General features: G+C 48.2%; 8 protein-coding genes and 1 non-coding gene across 9 annotated transcripts in view; 5 read left to right on the forward strand and 4 right to left on the reverse strand.

The window, feature by feature from the left end:
• Positions 1-435, forward strand: part of Pmar_PMAR006284 (Conserved oligomeric Golgi complex component, putative) — a gene marked incomplete at both ends in the record, with an annotated part of 5,046 nt that extends 4,611 nt beyond the window's left edge. The window contains 3 exons of the mRNA XM_002774611.1: positions 18-97; positions 143-258; positions 307-435. Coding sequence (XP_002774657.1) covers positions 18-97; positions 143-258; positions 307-435 — 325 coding nt within the window. The remainder of the gene's footprint in view (positions 1-17; positions 98-142; positions 259-306) is intronic.
• Positions 436-851: 416 nt separating this feature from the next.
• Pmar_PMAR006285 (NADH-cytochrome b5 reductase, putative) lies at positions 852-2,342 on the forward strand (the record flags this gene model as incomplete). The annotated part of the gene is made up of 9 exons (XM_002774612.1): positions 852-908; positions 956-1,055; positions 1,108-1,227; positions 1,275-1,351; positions 1,402-1,510; positions 1,560-1,664; positions 1,721-1,878; positions 1,924-2,023; positions 2,073-2,342. The coding sequence occupies 9 exons, from the start codon at positions 852-854 to the stop codon at positions 2,168-2,170; spliced, it is 924 nt and encodes a 307-aa protein (XP_002774658.1). The 3' UTR covers positions 2,171-2,342.
• Positions 2,343-2,822: 480 nt separating this feature from the next.
• Positions 2,823-4,625, forward strand: Pmar_PMAR006286 (conserved hypothetical protein; the record flags this gene model as incomplete). The annotated part of the gene is made up of 1 exon (XM_002774613.1): positions 2,823-4,625. The coding sequence occupies one exon, from the start codon at positions 2,823-2,825 to the stop codon at positions 4,623-4,625; it is 1,803 nt and encodes a 600-aa protein (XP_002774659.1).
• Positions 4,626-5,254: 629 nt separating this feature from the next.
• Pmar_PMAR006287 (Thimet oligopeptidase, putative) lies at positions 5,255-8,407 on the reverse strand (the record flags this gene model as incomplete). Its single annotated transcript, XM_002774614.1, has 19 exons — positions 5,255-5,366; positions 5,414-5,521; positions 5,565-5,688; positions 5,734-5,884; positions 5,938-6,008; positions 6,055-6,133; positions 6,183-6,318; positions 6,366-6,478; positions 6,561-6,655; positions 6,810-6,891; positions 6,938-6,992; positions 7,044-7,153; positions 7,201-7,273; positions 7,321-7,397; positions 7,448-7,534; positions 7,735-7,876; positions 7,928-8,031; positions 8,079-8,221; positions 8,263-8,407. 19 exons carry the CDS (start codon positions 8,405-8,407, stop codon positions 5,255-5,257), a joined length of 2,007 nt encoding a protein of 668 aa, XP_002774660.1.
• Positions 8,408-9,546: 1,139 nt separating this feature from the next.
• On the forward strand, positions 9,547-10,467 carry Pmar_PMAR006288 (arginine/serine-rich splicing factor, putative; the record flags this gene model as incomplete). Its single annotated transcript, XM_002774615.1, has 5 exons — positions 9,547-9,589; positions 9,676-9,770; positions 10,042-10,112; positions 10,183-10,352; positions 10,403-10,467. 5 exons carry the CDS (start codon positions 9,547-9,549, stop codon positions 10,465-10,467), a joined length of 444 nt encoding a protein of 147 aa, XP_002774661.1.
• A 97-nt stretch (positions 10,468-10,564) lies between these two features.
• Positions 10,565-11,595, forward strand: Pmar_PMAR006289 (Splicing factor, arginine/serine-rich, putative; the record flags this gene model as incomplete). Its single annotated transcript, XM_002774616.1, has 6 exons — positions 10,565-10,631; positions 10,686-10,780; positions 10,864-11,185; positions 11,237-11,325; positions 11,372-11,447; positions 11,499-11,595. The coding sequence occupies exons 3-6, from the start codon at positions 11,007-11,009 to the stop codon at positions 11,593-11,595; spliced, it is 441 nt and encodes a 146-aa protein (XP_002774662.1). The 5' UTR covers positions 10,565-10,631; positions 10,686-10,780; positions 10,864-11,006.
• A 3,230-nt stretch (positions 11,596-14,825) lies between these two features.
• On the reverse strand, positions 14,826-14,897 carry Pmar_PMAR006290. The gene has a single exon. It is a non-coding gene; the product is annotated as a tRNA-Trp (tRNA).
• A 1,245-nt stretch (positions 14,898-16,142) lies between these two features.
• Pmar_PMAR006291 (conserved hypothetical protein) lies at positions 16,143-16,577 on the reverse strand (the record flags this gene model as incomplete). The annotated part of the gene is made up of 1 exon (XM_002774617.1): positions 16,143-16,577. One exon carries the CDS (start codon positions 16,575-16,577, stop codon positions 16,143-16,145), a length of 435 nt encoding a protein of 144 aa, XP_002774663.1.
• A 994-nt stretch (positions 16,578-17,571) lies between these two features.
• Pmar_PMAR006292 (circumsporozoite protein, putative) lies at positions 17,572-18,612 on the reverse strand (the record flags this gene model as incomplete). The annotated part of the gene is made up of 1 exon (XM_002774618.1): positions 17,572-18,612. The coding sequence occupies one exon, from the start codon at positions 18,610-18,612 to the stop codon at positions 17,572-17,574; it is 1,041 nt and encodes a 346-aa protein (XP_002774664.1).
• Positions 18,613-19,891: the final 1,279 nt, after the last annotated feature.

Raw genomic sequence — 19,891 nt, forward strand, 5'->3', positions numbered from 1 at the left:
AGTGTTGTTGGTTTTAGGTCCCTGAGTACTTGCTTGAGTGAAGTTGCACGATCGTTGCGCGACTTGAAGGGGACTATAGCGTCTACAGATGAGCCGGGTGAGTCGTCCTATACTGTTGCGTTGGAGAAAATATTGGGTTCAGAGCTGCATCGAATGACACGCCACTTTGTCGATATCGTCGTTCCCGTGGTGGCTGACATGTATTCAAAGATTTACGGTGATGTTGCACAGAGTTATTTACCGCTTATCAGTACTGAAGTAAGCAGACCAGAATTTTCAGTGGTATTCATTTCGCAATGTTTATAGGTGTTGTCGGGAATTGAGAAAGCTCGCATCGAACCTCCTGAAGGAGTCAATGATTGTGGTAAGGAGCCGAAGAACGATGCGGTGGACGATCCGCCACCACAGAGTGGTGTTGTCACTGATACTCCGTGATGGTATATAGCAGTCTATGGCGAAGGTCTTCCCTTGCAGATGTATGGCAGGGAAGACCGTCTCGGATTGCAGTATTTGAGCGTGATTTTAACGATGTGTGGTATGACATTTTTGTGATATTTGTTTCCATCCGCTGCTAGTTATGGCCTGGTTTTGACGGAACCATTCTTCGGAAGGGCTTGAGTGGTTATTATCCAGATTTTCACTATCCTATTGTCGCGATTTACTAACGCGATGCCAGAGTTAGAGCGAGATAGGTCGCAAGGGATAGTAGAAAGAGCGTAAGAAACCTTAAGATCTCATTCCCGTGCAGTGTGTCACGTGACGTGACTTGCTGCGGTCACGTACAGTCGCGTGCGCCCTGTGGGTTCTCGTGACGCGCGGAACTGTGATCAGCACACTATAATCCTGTGAAAATGTCTCACGATAGTGAACTTCAACACACGGTACTTGTTGGGGTCATCACTGTTGCGGTGAGAATTCCTTCGCCCGTCTCAAGTGAGTATCGATGTGCATTCAGGTTATTGGTGCTTCTGCGCTGATAGCCCGGCAGTGGTGGGTGAACTCTCACATCGCTCTGAAGAAGAACCGATCGTTCAAAGCGAAACTGATTGACAAGAGTGAGCTTTCGAGATGTTAGATTACTAAACGTGTTAATTTGCAATGTTTCAGCTAACGTTAGTCATGATGTTCGCCGATTTACCTTCGCCTTGCCACACGAGAACGACATTCTTGGTCTCCCTATTGGTCATCATGTGAAGCTTACTGCGAGCATGCCCAACCCAAGGACTGGTAGGGATGTTTCCTTCTCTGTACGGCATGTTGTTCTTCCTGTGTAGGCCTGGGTCCTGTTGAGTCGGTCTCGCGGCCTTATACTCCCACGACTCTGGATGATCGTCATGGATCTTTCCAATTAGTAAGTGGATTAACCTATGATTTGTGTTGGGATGAGCTGGTTTTTCTGAGGTCATCAAAGTTTATGCAAGTGGTGAGGATGAGCGTCATCCCGACGGTGGTTGGATGTCGCAATATCTTGATAAGTTGGTCCCAGGAAAGGATTCTATCGATATCTCTGGTAGGTTCGATACGCAGTGCGCTGGTTGATGAGCACAGTTGTTGGTCAGGTCCTATTGGTCGCCTCACATACAAGGGCAATGGGGTATTCACTATAGTTCGCAGTGAATGTAAGAGCTGTAACGGTATCAAGAACATTGGCATGATTGCTGGGGGTAGGTCGTGGTGTGGTATTGGTTTTTGCAATGGGTCTGTTGGTTCTCGCTCTTAGGGACCGGCATCACGCCTCACTACCAGATCATTCAGCATATCCTCAAAACGAAGGATACTATGAACATGTCTTTGTTATGTGCTAATAGAACACCCGATGATGTTCTACTTGGCCCTGAGCTCTCTATCCTTGCCCGCCAACATCGTAATCAGCTCAAGGTAACGTCTTGTATTTTCTCAATACTCTTGATCATAATCTCATAGGTCTACCACACTGTGGAGAATGCTTCGAATAATCCCAGCTGGAATGGGTATGTCGGTCGCGTTACCAAGGACATGCTGAAGGACACCATGCCCAAGCCTGGTAAGTGGATTGCCTTAGGGCCGTGCGCGTTGGCATGCTCCTCCGTCAGGTCCGGATACACTGATCTTGTTATGTGGCCCTAAGCCTATGAACGAAGCGGCTAGAGACCTGCTCAAGGAGCTCGGCTATGATAAGATCTACTATTAAATTTTTCCGCAGAAAGTTGCCAGAGTACCCCCCCCCCCCCCCGATTTCTTTGACGCGGAAACTCGACTTGGGGGCGTAGAGTTTTTCATATCCACTCCGAGCGACCAATACTCGAGAGTTACCAATATGTCAATGATTTGTTATGGTTTCGCTTCCGACACTGATCGCGAGAAATGCCTTTATCACATACAATCGACGACTTGAGTTGGTCATTTTCTTGGGACTCCGGTGATGCTTACTGACTTTTTCGATTTTCTGGAGCAGTCTCGGGGCAGATGACTCATGTTTGTATGCTGGTTCGGCTCGTTGATGTAATCAACACACTTGACTGTTTGAAAAGGCACTCAGTAATACTCATGTCCAACTTAGCGGGGTCGGAACCTCATTCTATTAATATAACATGGAGAACGACTTAGTTGAGAGGAGACAGTGGGGACACAGGAAGGATCTATCTACGCTGTGTATCCGCTTCGTAGGGATCGTAGCTAGTTACCATCATAGTCGTTATGTGCAACAATCATTGAGGATTACATTTGATTCCAGAGTTTTGCGGGTTGTTGCCGAGAGTTCAAAAGACCATGAGCTCGTTTCCTGTCTGGTTGTGAAGTTGTTCCTATTGCAGTTTTTTTTGCATTCTTCAAATTCCGTAGTAATGACCGGTCTGGCACTGTCATTGTTGGCAAGCACCGTCATTGGTTCCCTCGCAAGTGTGAACATGAATGAAGTCATCTCCACTGGTGGCGGCTTCGGAAGTCTCGACAGCGACAAATCCGTACAGGAAGCTGTTGTTACTCTCGAGGACGGTGTATTCGATGTGAAGGAGATGCCTCGTGACACTCCATTCGCTGTTGCCTCCGGTCTCTATACGGACACTCTCTATGAGCTCGGTTGGGATCAGCTCCAATTGGACGCTGGTTCTGATTACTATTGCGAGAAGGATAGGATGTACGCCATGGGTATGTTGGAGTCTTATTTCACCCACGACCGTATCTACGATTTCTGGCAGAACTTCAACCATAATGATCTCGAGGGCAGCCCAGCTGGTGTGAAGCAGTGGTTCAAAGACCAGTGGGAATTTGTGAAGATTATGACTCAGACCAGCAACGATACTTTCTGGCAAAACATGGCTCTGATCGAGGCCCAAACTGAAGGGTATATTGATGGTTATCAGAAGTTCCACTCTGAAGGTAAAGAGATCGATCCTCTCGATATGTACATCCTCCAGTCATGGGGTGATCTTGGTGATGTACAGGAAGGCTTCCGTGCTGCTGCTAAGCAACCCGCTGAGGACCTCGCCACAGCTCCCGACGCCGATGCTGATTTCGAGGCTGGTCCTGGTACTCTGAGCCATGGTAGTTGCACTGCCATGATCCGTCTTATGGATAATGGCGAGATTGGCTTTGCTCATAACACTTGGCGTAGTTATGAAGGTTTCATTCGTGTGTTCAAGAGGAATACCTATCCTAATGGTGTGACGGTGACTATGAGTAGTACCCCTGGTCTTCTTCATAGTAAGGATGATTTCTACGTACAAGAGAACGGCAATCTGATCATCGCTGAGACTACCAACAGTATGTACAATCAGACGATCGCCGCTACTCTGGCTACCAACCCTGATGCTCGTCATGTCTGCCTTTCTTGGCAGCATGTTATGTCGTCTACGATCGCTTCAACCACTGCTCCTGAGTTCGTGGACAGCATGGAGCCCTACAATTCCGGTACCTACAACAACCAGTGGATGGTTGTTGATGTCGACCGTTTCCATGAGGGTGCCACTGACGAAGTTGCTATGATTATCGAAATGTCAATCGATTATGTTCATAAGGGTGATGTGTCCAGTGTGCTTCTCGATAGGGGTTACTGGAAGTCGTACAATATCCCTTATTTCCCCGATGTATATGAGCAGATGGCATATAACGATTCTGATAAGCAGAGCAGTTATCATCAGTGCGCTCGTAGTGAGATCAGTGATCGTGATGCTCCTCATCTGGCTAACTTGGGAGATGTTATGTACTTCTCGAGGTATAATGAGTACCTTACTGATCCTATTTCTGAGGGATGCGCTCGTCTCTCAATCGCCTCTCGTTATGATCTGAGCACCCAGGCGAAGTGTGGTGCCGGTGCTGGTCCCCAGGCTTTCGGTGCTATCGATGCTAAGGTTGTCGCTTCTAACGATCTCACGACCGTTCATGCTGTGTCTGGTCCTACCAGCGATCCTGAGAATGGCATCCCAATTTTCCAGTGGTCGACTTCTCCTGTTGATGATATGATCGAGCATGTTGGTATGCCTGATAGTTATGACTTCCCTTGGGTGAGGTTCAATGGTGAGAGTTGGTCTCTAGAGGCCCTCGACGATGCTGCTTGTGACCATCCCGATCATATTCGTATGAACCCTCCAGCTACAACTACTACAACAACAGCTACTCCAACCAGCACTCTTCGTGGTGGTAACTAACTGGTTACTCTATCATCATATAGTGCTTAGCTCTATTGAGCTTCTGTTCTGTCACGAACTAGTTGTGTCGTATACGACGCATAAAGTCTGTCTTTAACTCTGTTGAGTGCTCCTTTCGTCGGGCTTTTAGCTTTGTAGTTCGTTGACCGAATGCGTCGGGTCTTGCGTTGAGCAACACAGTGTGTCATACAAAATTAACATCCATTACGCCTATCCACTTGGATACCGATACTCAGTTCTCAGCAGTTGAGCGACTTCAAGGGCAAGCAACGGGTTCTTTCTGCCAGATTCAACATTCTACTGAGGGTACGTGTTCGGGTGTGCATCGTGATTATGCCCAGCGTCATCCATTGTCAAAATTGTGAGAAAACACTCGATGAACAGAATGAAACTAGAGGTGGGTCTTCTTCACGGGGAAGACATGTTCCTAGCTGAATGAGGCTAGTTCAATTGGCTTTCTCTACTCACCGCACTTGAGGTGCGACACCTCAATTTGTAGTCAACCCATAACTCTAATGCCCAATACTTCACAGTGTTACTTCCAATTCAAGATATAAAATGTAGACGACTGAAACAGGTGTTTGGGATCGTAACGGAACACAGCAATGTAAATAACAAACAAGCGACACTCAAGCCTTGAGACCCTTCATCTCCAAGAAGGCATCCTGGTTGGGTTCACGGCCGAGGAACTCCTTGAGCATCTCCGAGGCATCAACAGCGCCACCACGGGAGAGGATAGTCCTGATAGAAGTAGAACTGAAAGCTGCAACTTCGTGACACAAACTTACTTTCTATATTCCATACCGGTTTCAGGATTGAGGAGATTATTAGGCTTCTTGAACTTGCTCAAGAAGAGATCATCAGCGAAAACCTCTGCCCAGAGATAAGAGTAGTATCTGAGTTAACAACTGAATGAACTTCGGAGAGAGGAAGGGCTACTTTCCATCATAACCGCACATATGGCCGAAAGTAGCAGGGAAATGACTGCCTTCCTGTTGCTTGACGCCCATAGTCTGCAGAGATACGTCGTTGAAGGTTGTGGTGATGTCACTCGGCGGATTCACTAAGAAAAGAGATACGGACAGAGACCGCAATGAGCCGGGCCCACCTCCGTGAATGGTCTGGTCGAAGTTATCAAAAACCAATTGTCTCTGCGTGTTGATACCCTCATTAGCATCCCGAGACTTTATCAGCTTTTCGATGAGGTCATCAGGGAGAGGCTCGTTCGTTTTATAGTGGCACGACAGGCGTTTTAGAATCTGAATTGACGTAAAACTCGTCGTCGGACTCTTTCAGGGCGCGCGCTTTTTACATCCTTTTCCCAACACCAGTTCTCCAACATCTGCGAGGGGCATTCCACGAAGTCTTGCTCCACACTAGTGCCTGCAGTGAGCAAATCTCTTACGGTTGAGGTGAGTAAGAAGGTTACCAGCGAACTCAGCGAATTTGACGTTCTCAGCACAGATGTGGTGCATGCAGTGACCGAACTCGTGAAAGAAAGTGACCACCTTGAAGAACAGGAAAGATGCTTATCCCTGTAGTTGGGGTCGACTCTACCTCATTATGAGTAAGCAGGGACGGCTTGGTCGGAGTTGACTTGGTGAAATTACACACCAGGGAGCACACACCGTAGCTCCTCTTCCCGTTGTGCATGACGTTGGGCTGCAGAGGAAACAAGGCAGCATGTGAGAACCTGTCGAGCACAGTAGAGCCACCACGGCCTGAATATAGAGGACTCACTTGCCGTCTCTCGGGAACATATCCATATAACAGTAGCCAATAAAGTGACCATCAGCAGCGTCATTGACAGCCAGGCAAACTACGTCCTCGTGCCACACTGGCTGGTCCGTGACCTGACCGGGCACCTCACCGTACCGTCTTGGAATAGATTATCGTATTGCGTTTCTCTGTTGAATGTATGCTGTAGGAACGTACTCTATTAAATTTGAGGCCCAGAATACTCTCGTAGAGTTCCAACAAAGTCTTCAAAACATGTTCGAAGGGGAAATACTGTTGTATGAGGAGCTGATCTGAAATCAACGAGCAGAATGAAGGAGAGCACTTTCCAGTGTTGGGATGTATATTTGATTCCCCTAGGCGAGCTCAGGATCATCCATCACTGGAAATTTTCACACGACACCGTGTACAATAATTTCCCTGGAATTTTACTCTACCACAACTCACCCACAGAGTAGTTCTTTTCCTCGACAAGGTTCCGATAGTAGCTCAAGTCGTAACAATCAAGAGGTTCGTCCATGCTAGCACCCTGGAGGCCAGGACTGTCGATGAATGACGATTGGATGAGGGCTCACAGTGTCCTCCTTTCGGAGCTCCTTCAGCAGCTTCTGATCGCTCGTACCACGAGTTCTGATAGAAGGCGGAGCGATGCCGGGAAATTTGATCAACACTTGACCGTACTTGACCTTATCCTCAATACCATGTAGGAAATCCCTCACAGTGGGAGCGTTCTTGGCCATCTTCAACTCAGTGGCGAAGTCAGCATGTGAAGGGTAACCCAAAATCGCGGCCTACCAAACGGCATATGGGAACGCCTTTCCGCGTCTTCTCCGCTTACTCTCTCTTTTCTGAGTTTCACGAGCTCTTTGAGGATCTCGGTGTTATCATCAGCGCAGCGATTGTTGAACGCGCTGAGTGATAAAAAATGACCACAACTTCGCCGATTTCGAATATTTACAAGTCCATCTTCCTGCGGGTCTCGCGGACTTTGCACTTCTTGGCGATCGGAACATAGTGGGGGTATTTCAGAGTAACCTGATGGGAGTCGTCGAAAAATGGAGGTACCGGGGATCGAACCGGGGTACTTTGTATTTCCCTGACTCGGTTTTATCCAGCGTCTCGAGGAAGTCGTCGGGCATGCCATCCAACTCCTCCTTAGTAAATTCGAGTACCTATAGAGCACAGCTCTCAGCCTTCTCGCGTTGGAAAGATGATCAATAGGGAGGAGGACGGACCCAACTTCACCAGCGAACGCGGTGTATCGCACTACACTTTATTCTCACGGTATAAAGTCGATGCATTACCATCACTGCTACTATCCCCGAAAAGAGTACTCCTAGAAACTCCGAAGGGCATTGGTGCGGATTCTTACAGTATTTTCCTCGCCTAGGTTTTTATTGAACTTGATAGAAAGCTCGGACATCCTTTTCTTCATCTTCTCTATCTCCTCTCTGGCGGCCTCGTCAAGATGGAGACCATTACGTCTGCCTTCCTTAATGGAGCGATCGAGCAACCTTGTAAATGCACAAGTCGGAAGATTTCCGTACGACCGGCTGCCAACTCACCTCGCGCCTTCCGCATTCATCTCAGGGCGTTGCTCTTGCAGAGCCACTAGGACATCGAAAACATCCTTGCGCATGGACATCTCAACGAGATGCTCTGACAGTTTCTGCGGACCAATAATTAACATGTGGGGATGACCGTGGGAAGACTGACCTGATCGGCTTCAGAACTGGCCTCTCTGATGTCCTTGTCAGGGGAGACGTTCTGAAGGAACTCCATGGAGCTGTAGCGGGGATAAAAGTCGACCCAAAACTCATTGGGAACACCGAGCACGTTCTCAACGGTTATGTCGGACCCTGAAAAATGCAATTTGAAGTGAGAAAGAAGGATGGTATACCCTTCAAAGAGGCCAGACGATTGTGCATGTCCGTAGACTCTTTGATGAGCTCAGCGGTCCGAGTCTTGATGTCATCGACCGTGAAATTGAAGTTTAGTCTATTCAGGGTGGTACTAAGGTGGGAACGACAGTAATGACGATTCATTCACTATGGGAGGATGATGATTCGGCTGGGTAATCCGTAATGACCTCCTCGCGAGGTAGGTTAGAGCTACCATGAGCACACTAAGGCCTTCTAGAAGTTGGGTCCGGGAGAGGAGACTGGTGATAAACTCACCTCATGAAGCGCGTGAGAGGTCTGATAAGCGGTGGATTGGAGAGTGGACGGAGGGCCGCTATCAACATAAAAAACTACGAAGTACGATGGAAGGCCGAAAAAGTGTTGATATCGTCTATCTTCCAGAGGAAAATTGTTCCGATGGTGACTACTATTAATGTGATGACCAAGCTGGCGGAGCGATGAAAAAGGGGACAGTTTACTAGTGTGTACGCAGAGACTCTTAAGTTATTCCGCATATGAACTGCCGCACTTTACGAAGGTCTGAGGTGATCCCTATGAATTGAACTAAAACGAAACGATCTGTTACTTTACACTTCATGAATAAACTGAATCCATTTATGAGACTGAGAATTCGACAGGTTGAGGAGTTTGGACGAATAAGCGATGAACTCGGAAAGAGTTACTCGATTGTTCCTGCTGGGAGTCTAAAAGCTCACGTTATGCTTTGGATGGTCATCAGCAATGTTCAGCAAAGTCAATGTGGTAGAACAACACAAAAGGGTGCTGAGAACCTTTCAGGGAGCACCTCTCAGGACCACTTGTTCTTCCATAAGAGCACCTAGTGCACTTATGAAAGTGAAATCCACACCGGTAAGAGCCGAAAGACGTATCTACACTGTAGACCAACAGTAGAAAGAAGGTAGGAGGTGAGAATCTAAGCGAGAGGGTGAACCTTTCACCCTCTTCTTCGACCTTCAAGGTCATAGAAAAACCAATAATTAGAGGGCAACCCGTAACCCGAGCTGTTATCCGAGGCTGAACTGTTATTGACGAAAACCAAAAGCCCGAACTGGTATAGAAGGCTAAGCTGTTATGCAAGGCTGCGGGGGACGAGCGCGAAGCTTCCTTAGAAAAGAGACACTTTCTTTGCAAATATGGATTTTACCGCAGAAAACTTGGCACAGAGCACGAATGAAATCGATTACTATGGCGCGCGCGATTCTACGGTTTCGCGAGCAGTGCGTTCACGCAGTTCATCCATAAGCTTTCCCCCCCTCTACATCATGACGGAAGAGAGAAAGGTTTATGTGGGGAATCTTGAGGAAGGTATCGTCCTTGGGCTGGGGTCTGTTGGCTATCATTGTATCGTCATCGTTGTTGTCATTTTTTCGATTTTGTGTGGTTATTGGTAGGCACTCGCGAGGAGGAGCTAGAGAAGGTCTTTAAACGATATGGTGGCATCGAATCCGTCTGGGTCGCTAGGAACCCACCAGGATTTGCTTTCGTGGTAAGTTGAAAGTCAACTCTCTGTCTGTCCTTGTTGTTAAAACGTTAAACATATCGTTGTGATTCTGTTGTTTACAGGGCTGAGTGGCTCGAGGGTTAGTAGCCTCTTGTCGTCGTCCTGTCACAACCTACTGCTCCTGCTGCTACTATCCTCTGCATTACATCAAATCGTCTAACAATCGTCATACGAGAAATCACAGCCAAGCTTCATCGTCAATTCGTCATCATCATCGTCCCTGTTCACTGCTACTCTCTCATCCTCCTCACTGTAGACGTTTGAGGACGCTCGAGATGCCGACGATGCTTGCAGAGGAGAAGATGGCAAAGACTTTAATGGGCGCAGGTAGGTCTACTCCTGTGCTATTCTTTGAATAAACTTCTCTCAGCTTACGTGTTGAGATCGCCAGACGCAGGTCTGGTAAGGGTAAAGGCAAGGGTAAGGGCTTTAGCAATTGGTACCGTGGGGGTAAGGGAGATTATGGTGGCGGATATGGCGGTTATGATGGAGGATACGGCGGTCGTGATAGCGGTGGCTATGGTGGTCGTGATAGCGGTGGCTATGGCGGTCGTGATCGTAGCAGAAGTAGGTGGTTCGAGGAACGTTCATTCAAGTGATGATCTGTGTATGTTTAGGTGACAGTAGAGATCGCCGTAGACAGAGGACGAGGTCTCGCTCTGGATCCAGAGATAGACGTTGAGTACGATGATGATAGTTGTACCCTAGTAGTGGGTGCTTTTTATTATCATAATTTTCGTGTTTTGTTGTGAGATTGGACTTCGTCTATTATTGAGCTTAGTAGTGCTTTAAGAATCATCATGGCTTCTGAAGGTCGCAAGGTCTTCGTCGGCAATCTGGATCCTGGTGAGATAAGATAGGTCGATCAGCTCGCCTTGAAAATGTCGTTATTGTTGGCAGGTGTGAGGCCAGGGGATCTCGAACGTATCTTCGAACGTTATGGTCGAATCGAGCAGACTTGGGTAGCCAGAAATCCTCCAGGATTCGCTTTCATTGTAAGTTGGGAATTGCTGATGATGATTTCCGTCTGATATCTGTCGAGTGAATAAGTTCCCCCCGATGTTGGTTCGGTGGCTAGGACCGACGCAACTTCCATCACCGTCGAACTGTTCTGCAATCGTCCGACCGTCAGCGGCGGCGACTTCGGCTCTTCGCGTCATCATCCATTCCGTCTCTTTCTTCCGTCAACTCGTCGTCGGCAATGCCACCATGAAAATGTGAATGGCCTCCTCCGTTTGGAAGTTGTGGAGGTGCGGTTGTCACGGCGATCGCTGTGGACACCTCGGTCTTGTGGCCGAATACAGCGCCTTACTGTGTGGGTATTTGCAGACGTATTGCGATTCGCGAGATGCTAAGGACGCTGTTGACAGTGAAGATGGCCGAGACTTCCAAGGAAAGAGGTGAGTGTTGTTGCCTTGGCAATTTTGAATGTGTGGCAATATATTACGTAGGATGCGCGTTGAGATCTCCGTCTCCCGCAATGAACGTAATGGCAGAGGCCGCAGCATGTGGGAGCGAGGCCCATCTAGGAGATCTCGAAGTAAGGTTCCGGTCCATCTGAGATGAGATCATGCTGGTATGTTTAGGCCGTTCTCGTGAACGTCGCTCACGAAGCCGATCGGACAGTCGCCGTGAGAAGAGGCGATCTCGTTATGATAGATAGTGAGTTGTGGTGTTCTATGATTATCCCGTCATGTATTTGATGCTCCTCAGTCGTTCCAGATCACGTTCATCTAGCGGGTCGAGGTCGCGCTCGGGATCTGGCAGTCCGTCGAAATCCAAGTCCCGCCCTGCTGAGGACAAGGAGTAACTTAACGATATTGATATCATTACTATGACAGTGTTGTAGTTGTGTTGTCAGTGGCTGGTTGATGGAGTGCCGTCACGCGCCAGGAAATTATTGTTTCTCCTGTTGAATTTCTCTGGTCCCGTCGAGCGGCTTATTGTTGTTGACGGTAGCTTCCGTGCATAATATACGAATGGCATTCAAGCCAACGATGTCTAGCTGAATCTCTGTGTAAACGTAGAGGAGTGCTAAGACGCTTCCTAGCAGCCTTCGGCTGCGGCGGCTGGTGCGGTCCTGTTGGTCTCTCTCTCCATCAAGAACGCCGACGCTGATGACCGATCACGCCATCTGCTGAGAGCATACGATAGTGACTTACAAACGATCGTAAAGGAAGAGCTCTCTAATGGTGAGCTCGTCGGTTATGGTATACAGCTATTTCAACTGGCGAGCGTTGCCAAAAGCAACACCTTCGTTGAGCTAAGGTGAGTTTCCAGCTGCTTAGTTCGCATTGATGTGTGTTTGCTGCTGTAGGAGGCCTTCAAGGAAACTTGAGGAAGGTAACAGGATAGTGTCTGTTGTTGCATCCCGATTGAGAGTTACCAACATGATGATACTTTCAAGCTTAGTAGATCTGAGTATGGAAGGCAGACTCTGTGATGCTCCCGGTGATCCAGATGCGAGCATCGATGTTCCTGATAGTCTGCGAGCGCATCAAGTGGCCATTCTTGTAGCTTATGTCGAAGATCCTGTTGAATATCTCCGACGTTGCTTGTCGTGTTCACCATGCCCAACTAGCACTAGGTAGTAGACGATTCCCCTTCGTAACCTTCCACGTGATGTTTGTATGTACTTATCAAATAATCGGTGCTTCGGAAGATATGACATGATATGATTGAAGCACTGCTACTGACAGTGCATGACGCTTAGAACACCTGAACTGAGGAAAGGGAGACAGTTGTTGTGTTGGCTCAGTGGTGCTGGTGGTGGGGGACTGGATTGCACGAGTCAGTGGAGAAAAAATACTTCGGGAGACATGAATCGTTAGGATTGCCTTTCTTGTTGGCTGCTTCCCTTCACCACTCTACTGTTACTCGAAGATGGGCAGACGGAAAGGGTAGTACAGGGGCTAGTAGAGGACTTACTAGTTGAAATCGAAACTGAGTGGGTTGATCCCCGAAATCAATGTATCTATCGGCATAATGGATCGCGAAATTACGGTATTTCTTCGTGGAGTTTTAGTCTCTATTCAGAGCGCATCGCTGAACTGACCTCGTTGCTCGCTAATACTGTGCGCTCGTGTGAGCCTGAGGGGCATTTATCCTCACTCCCGTTTGTCAAATTCTAGTCCTCTGGCATAGCGGCCCCACTTAGCGAATTGATTTCTGAGTGGTCCAGTCTCCATGCCTAAACGGATTTCTGAATGCTTGAATCCGCGGCCATACCGATCCCACTTCTCATATAGATTTCTGAATGGTATAGTCCGCAAGCATAGCGGCCCCACTCCCCCGATAGATTTCTGATTGGTATAGTTTGCAGGCATAGCGGCCCCGCTCCCCCGATAGATTTCTGATTGGTATAGTTTGCAGGCATAGCGGCCCCGCTCCCCCGATAGATTTCTGATTGGTATAGTTTGCAGGCATAGCGGCCCCACTCCCCCGATAGATTTCTGATTGGTATAGTTTGCAGGCATAGCGGCTTCATTCTTTCCATAAATTTCTGAATGGTATAGTTCGCGGGCATAGCGGCCCATTTTCCCCATAGATTGCTGAATGCTATATTCCGCAGGCATAGCGGCCCCGTTCGTCCCATAAATTTCTGAATGGTATAGTCTCCGGGCATAGCGGCTCCATTCTTCCAATGGACTCCTGGTTAGCATAGTCCTATGGCATAATGGCCCCACTCTTTAAATGGATTACTCTTTTGATACTACTAATTCACTAATACATGAGTAAAGGTCCCATTCGAGAATGGCTCTGTTATGATGATATACGTGATGGTTCATGTACATTGAAGGTGTATATTGCTGTTGCTACTTCAGAAAGGCGATGAAAGCATCGAGGCCGAAGCCCAAGTTGGACACTACCTTTGATTGCCCCTTTTGCAACAGTGAGAAGTAGTAGTATCATCACCTGGAGGCTCTGGAAGCGGCGTTGGGGGAATGTTTTCGTTTCGAAGGGATTGGTGGAAGGTCGTGTGTGTATCTCATATGTGATACTTTTATTGATTCCCCGATTTTGAGTAGGTCGATAGAGGTACAGATGGATCGACATAAGAAGATAGGAACTCTACGGTGTAGAATGTGCCATGTTGACTATCAAATGCGGATACAATGTAAGGCGGCAAGAGGTTGCGCGATGCCATATGCTTTCTGGCGTGGTCGCGAGACGTTCTTTAGTGATGATAATCGGCGATTTGCTTCTTACCAGATCGGACCTATTAAATAGCATCGATTGAGATTCGAAAGTGATATGGCAAAGCGTTTATGCATCAGATTTGCACGAGCCGGTCGACGTATACGCCCATTGGGTGGATCAATGCGAGGAGCTCAATCAGCGTGAGAGGGAAGATAGACCGGCCAAGAGGCAAAGGCTGGACGAAGATTCCGTCTCGTAGGGAAGCCTCATAGTCGGTAGTGCTTTCATTGAATTTTTCAGTGAATCGGAGTCCGGCGAGAGCGATTATTAGCACTGACGAAATACCATTAACCATCTCCACTGTCGCTTTCCTTAACATATTGCTTTATTGTGTATGTTAGTACTGGGAGGAGAACGGGAGAGGTCGTGGTGCAGTAAAAGATATGTGTGAGAGGAAAAGGTCGCAATGGGCAGCGCCCATTGGGCACGCTGGTCGTCCTCCTGAATTCGTGGATACTGAGACTGTTAGGACGGATGGAGATGACTCCTGCGCCGATGTAGCCGATGCTAAACGCTTCTCTGTTGGTAGTATTCTCCGTCCTGAAGGATCGTACTCAGTATGTAGAGGAGGGTCTCCATCTCGGAGCAGCAGCGCGATGGCAGGGGAAAAGCAGGTTGGGGGGTATATTCTTGACCAGACGATCAGCAGAGGGAGGTACGCCCGGCCGTTGTGAGGACTCCTCACTGAGGAGAAAGACATTGCTTGGTAGTTTTGGCGAGGCCATACGATATCCCATCCGGACAAGTTTGTGGGAGAAGAAGTTACGTAATCTTTGTAGAAGATTGAGGCAGAAAGTGAGTGTAGAAGACGATTTGTGCCCAAATAATATTGCAGAGAATTGACCCCGGCCCGATTCGAACGGACAACCTTCTGATCTGGAGTCAGATGCGCTACCGTTGCGCCACAGGGCCTAGTGGTTGAGGATACTATATGATGATGCCTCTCACCATAAAGGATGCGAAAGTCGGGCTGAGCTCTGGTCCATGGCCTGTATACTGTACGTGATGCTCTATGGGTACCTTCCCTATCCATGCACGCAGAATACGATAGGACTATTATAGCGCATCGGAAGCGGCTCGCCTATCGAGTACGGAGCTGTGTGCTCGGCTTCATACCTCGACCCGCTTAGACGAGTGCTGATCAAGGATTCGAGAGGAGAACGGAGGCCGACCTAATTTACAAACACTTCTACATCGTAAGTCTAGGTCTACCATAGACAAATCTCCGACCTAATTTACAAACACTTCTACATCGTAAGTCTAGGTCTACCATAGACAAATCTAATCAGGCGCTTCGTAAACACACGGCAACGAATACGATACCTCAACATTCGGACCGAAAGGCTCACCTCTACAAAGACTGCTGGGGAATCGAAGCCAGTGCCAGCGGGAGTAAGTGGACTTCAGTTGCATTATGGCTCGTGGAATCTATGAAAATTGTGTCTTGATAGATCCGTCAGCCTAGTAAGGATCGAGGAGGGAGCACGATGCTGTGCGAGGAAGCTTCAGCACTGACTTTCTGACAGTCCACAGATCACTCATCACACATCACTCATCCACAGATCACTCACACTCAGTGTGGATGGCAAATATTGGAACTGATGCTGGGTCAGCTGTGGGTGTTACCCGTTAGAGCGGCCAATCAGCTCGAATAGGGAGAAGGATACGGGCGGAATCCGCACTGCGGACAGTAAGCTTCTAACTTATCGAGTCGAGTGTGTGGTAATTGATCAGCCGGTGGCTAGAGACTTTCGTTAGACTACAAAGCGGCTGTCGATGACGTATCAACCAGGTATCGTCGTAACCGATGGCGAAGAGTGGAATGCCAATTGTTTCCGAAAGCACCAATTTGGTACTACCAAATTTTTACTACGTGTCTCGTTACCGATCGATACAGAAATGAAAAAGCATGACATTAAATTGGTGAAAATGACGACCAAGAGGTTTGATATTACACAAGGACCAGTCATCAAGACGAAACGGAGTATGTTGTGGGCTGATATTAACTTGAATAATACAGTAACATCAGAAGAAGGAGGAGAGTCTAAGAGGACTAATCCTCAGTATTTGGGAGAAAGGTGAAGAAAAAAGGTTGGGGTAACCATATCTCACCATGACAATAGATTGACTGATTGCACGACAAAACGTAATCAATCCTTACGCTGAAACATTACGAGCAGCCGAGCGAGCCGAATCAGCAGTAGCGCGACCGGTGGCGCGAGCTGAATCTGCCGTAGCACGCCCAGCAATACGGGCCGAATCAGCGGTGCCACGAGCAGCCATGCGGGCTGAGGAAGCGGTCTCACGACCAGCAGCACGAGCCGTGTCCGCAGTACCACGTGCTGATGCTCTCACCGAATCGGCAACAGCACGAGCCGATGTACGTATGGAGTCACCAGTAGCACGAGCCGAAGTTCTGACTGCTTCACCGTTGTTGACAGCATTTCGGCGGGCAGTTTCGGCGTCTTTGGTGGCATTTGCACTCACTTGTGTACTGGTAGCGGTGGCAGCTTGAGCCAGGTCGTTAGCAGAACTTGTAACATCTGTGGCAAGCTTGGTGATATCAGAAGTCAGATCGGTAAGAAATCCCATAGTAAACAACGGTAGAACAACAGGGTAACTGATATAAGATTGATCCTCGTTTCAACCCGCAGTGGCTAGTTGTGACTCAACCCAGTTGCCACCTTGGAAAAATCATTGTGTACGGGCTTTGTGCCTGATGTCCCATTGCACGCTGATGACAGAAACATAGTCAAAATCTATAGTGCTTTCATATAACCGAATGTCACCGTAACATTGGCAATGTGACCGGCGATTGCTTCAAACGTGACAATGTTAAATTGTCACGGTCTCGCAACGTTCGAGTTGCGCTATCCTCTCTCCTGATAGGTCACATGGTACAATGTTTTGGTGGATCGTCCAACGATACCTCAGCTGATGGTGAGTTACTCACCTCACAAGCGTTGCCAACCTCATATGATATGATTACGTCAGACGAACGACCCACGGATAGCTTATGGTAAGTTGCATATGGGAAGGGGATCTCAGAGTAGTTAGCCATTGAGGCAAGCCGACAAACTCGATCAAGATGGCTGAGGTGTTCCAAGTTCAGTAAACACACATTATGAATCCGAAACCTATCACGAGGCAGAAGTTTGTCGAGCTCGCACTTAGTGAACCAGGCTTCTGTTACCAACCTTATACGATCGGTCTTCCTCTCGAGCCTAGAGGAATGCGTCGAGTGCTAATATATCTGTTCCCGTGCTCCTCTGCGCATGGACTATGTGACCACACAACCCAATTGGAATCTAGAAAAGTTTCTCAAGAGAATTTAATCTACCAATCTCGACAACTAAGGCAATAAGACGGGCGAGTGACACAACCCGAGGTAAAATTCCCTCGAGTATGGCTGCTAAAATAAGTATCCAAGAAGTGATTGAGACCACCCTCACTAAGATACGATGTAATGTAAGCATCGTAGGATAGGCTTCTACAATGTAAGCAGAACAGGAGAAGTCACTAACGAAAACTGGTGTATTTGGAAATGCCGTAACGGCACGGCAACCTTGTCCATCAAACATTGATCTTAAGGCGAACCTCTGAACATGGTGCGCACACTGTCGTGAATAGCTCGACCTCCAGCATGACCGGCATCGTGGATGGCTCGACCAGCAGCGTGACTAACTCCCTTGACGGACGACTCTCTGGGAGGGTCAGGATGAGAATGTGTTGCGTCACCAGCAGTTGCTGTGGATGTGGAATCAGGTTCGCTTGCCTGTATTTCCCTGGACGTAACAGAGTCATCCATCGCACTGTTGTTGTCAGTTGCTGAACCATCACTGTCGCGACCAGACTGCACTCCGCAATCAACGACATCAACATTCGACGTAGAGCCACTAGCAGTATTATCAACACCAAGCTGAGCACCCCTGGCACCATTACTTATACCAAGCTGAGCACCGCGAACAGCATTATCAACACCAAGCTGAGCACCTCTGGCACCATTACTTATACCAAGCTGAGCACCGCGAACAGCATTATCAACACCAAGCTGAGCACCTCTGGCACCATTACTTATACCAAGCTGAGCACCGCGAACAGCATTATCAACACCAAGCTGAGCACCTCTGGCACCATTACTTATACCAAGCTGAGCACCGCGAACAGCATTATCAACACCAAGCTGAGCACCTCTGGCACCATTACTTATACCAAGCTGAGCACCGCGAACAGCATTATCAACACCAAGCTGAGCACCTCTGGCACCATTACTTATACCAAGCTGAGCACCGCGAACAGCATTATCAACACCAAGCTGTGCACCGCGAACAGCATTATCAACACCAAGCTGAGCACCGCGAACAGCATTATCAACACCAAGCTGAGCACCACGAACAGCATTATCAACACCAAGCTGAGCACCACGAGCAGCACTATCCGCACCACGGTCCGCGCCATCAATACCAGACCTACGGAGAGCTGCATTAACCGCGATGCTCGCTCCTCTCAGAGCAGAATTGATCGCGACACCGGCACCAGCAAGAGGAATGCTAGGAGCCATATTAGCACCAGCACACGTAGGACCACGCGTGGGAGAAGGCGAGGCGGCCGCATCATCACGAGCCATAGTAGTATTAAGGTTCGTGGTATCGCTGGGGACAGACGCTGCGGTACTAGGGACTGTGGTATCGGTGCTACAATCCGAAGTAGCAAGTCCGCTGGACACATCGGCTTGCGCAGCAGCTTTCGGCTGACTCGGAGCCGTTGCGTTAGCTAAGTCGTTTAGAGAAGCACTGACGTCGGTCGCAAGGTTGTTGAGATCAGATACCAAAGTTTCGAGGAAACCCGCCATGAATCAAAGAATTAATAAAAAGAACTGCGAGACCTCATACAGTGAAACTCGATTATCGCTCGATCAACTATAATCAGCGAGACTAACACAAAAGACAATCATAGCTAGAACCACACGGAACTTGTCCATTTTCCACAGCTATAAAGATTCGGTTCAATGCCTAGTTATTTTGCCTGTTAGTTTAGCGCGTAAAAATAGCGAAGTTGAAGGAGATATCGCAGGTATGTCATTAACGCGATACCTACCCTATCAGCTCAAGGCTTTGGTAGAAAAGTGAGACCACTTGAGTGCCATACTAGCAACTGCTTCCGGTGCAGTGCACACAAGTGCAGTTGTGTGCTCGAAAAGTTTTTGCGTTACTGTTCTGAGTATCCAGCCCGTGCTCACGAATAGATCGTTCCTGCACGTGGGCCTGTTGGATGAATGACTTCAGAAAACACGTCTCACTGGCCTTTGTATGATGTTGGATTCCATCGGTGGAATTCATGAACCAACTAACCGTCAAATTCTGACCTCGTCGCACCTCCAATGGGGACAATGGATGTCAGCGATCAGCGGGGCAGGAAACACGACTCGAGTTCCGAACGAGCGAACCCTAACCATGCGCGCAGGATGATTGTGTGACCTTTGGACACATCAACTTTGGACATAAAGTTGTCGAAAGCCCTTTGGACAGCAAGGGATGTCAAAACGAATCTCATGACTAAGTTTTGGACAGTTTGTCCAAAAACTACCCTAGGGAGTAGTTTGGACATGAAGTTGTCGAATATTTTTTTTCATCAAGAAGTTGTCCAATTACGCCTGTAGCGACCTTTGGACAGCTTTCTGATCAATTGGACATGTTTGGACAATATTTAGTAATCTGGACTACAATGTGTCGGAATGTGGCACAGATTACCGGCTGCCCCTGAATCCAGCACTAAATACCTTACAATGGCACTATGTACCTGCAACTGCATTAAATGCACAGGATTTCTTGCAATTGCATGAGTAGTCAGACCGCAGAGGGAGCTCGACGGCCGATTAGTATGATCCACTGACATCATATATGCGT

The sequence above is a fragment of the Perkinsus marinus genome, assembly GCF_000006405.1.
Source record: "Perkinsus marinus ATCC 50983 genomic scaffold scf_1104296958234, whole genome shotgun sequence".
NCBI classification, from domain to species: domain Eukaryota; phylum Perkinsozoa; order Perkinsida; family Perkinsidae; genus Perkinsus; species Perkinsus marinus.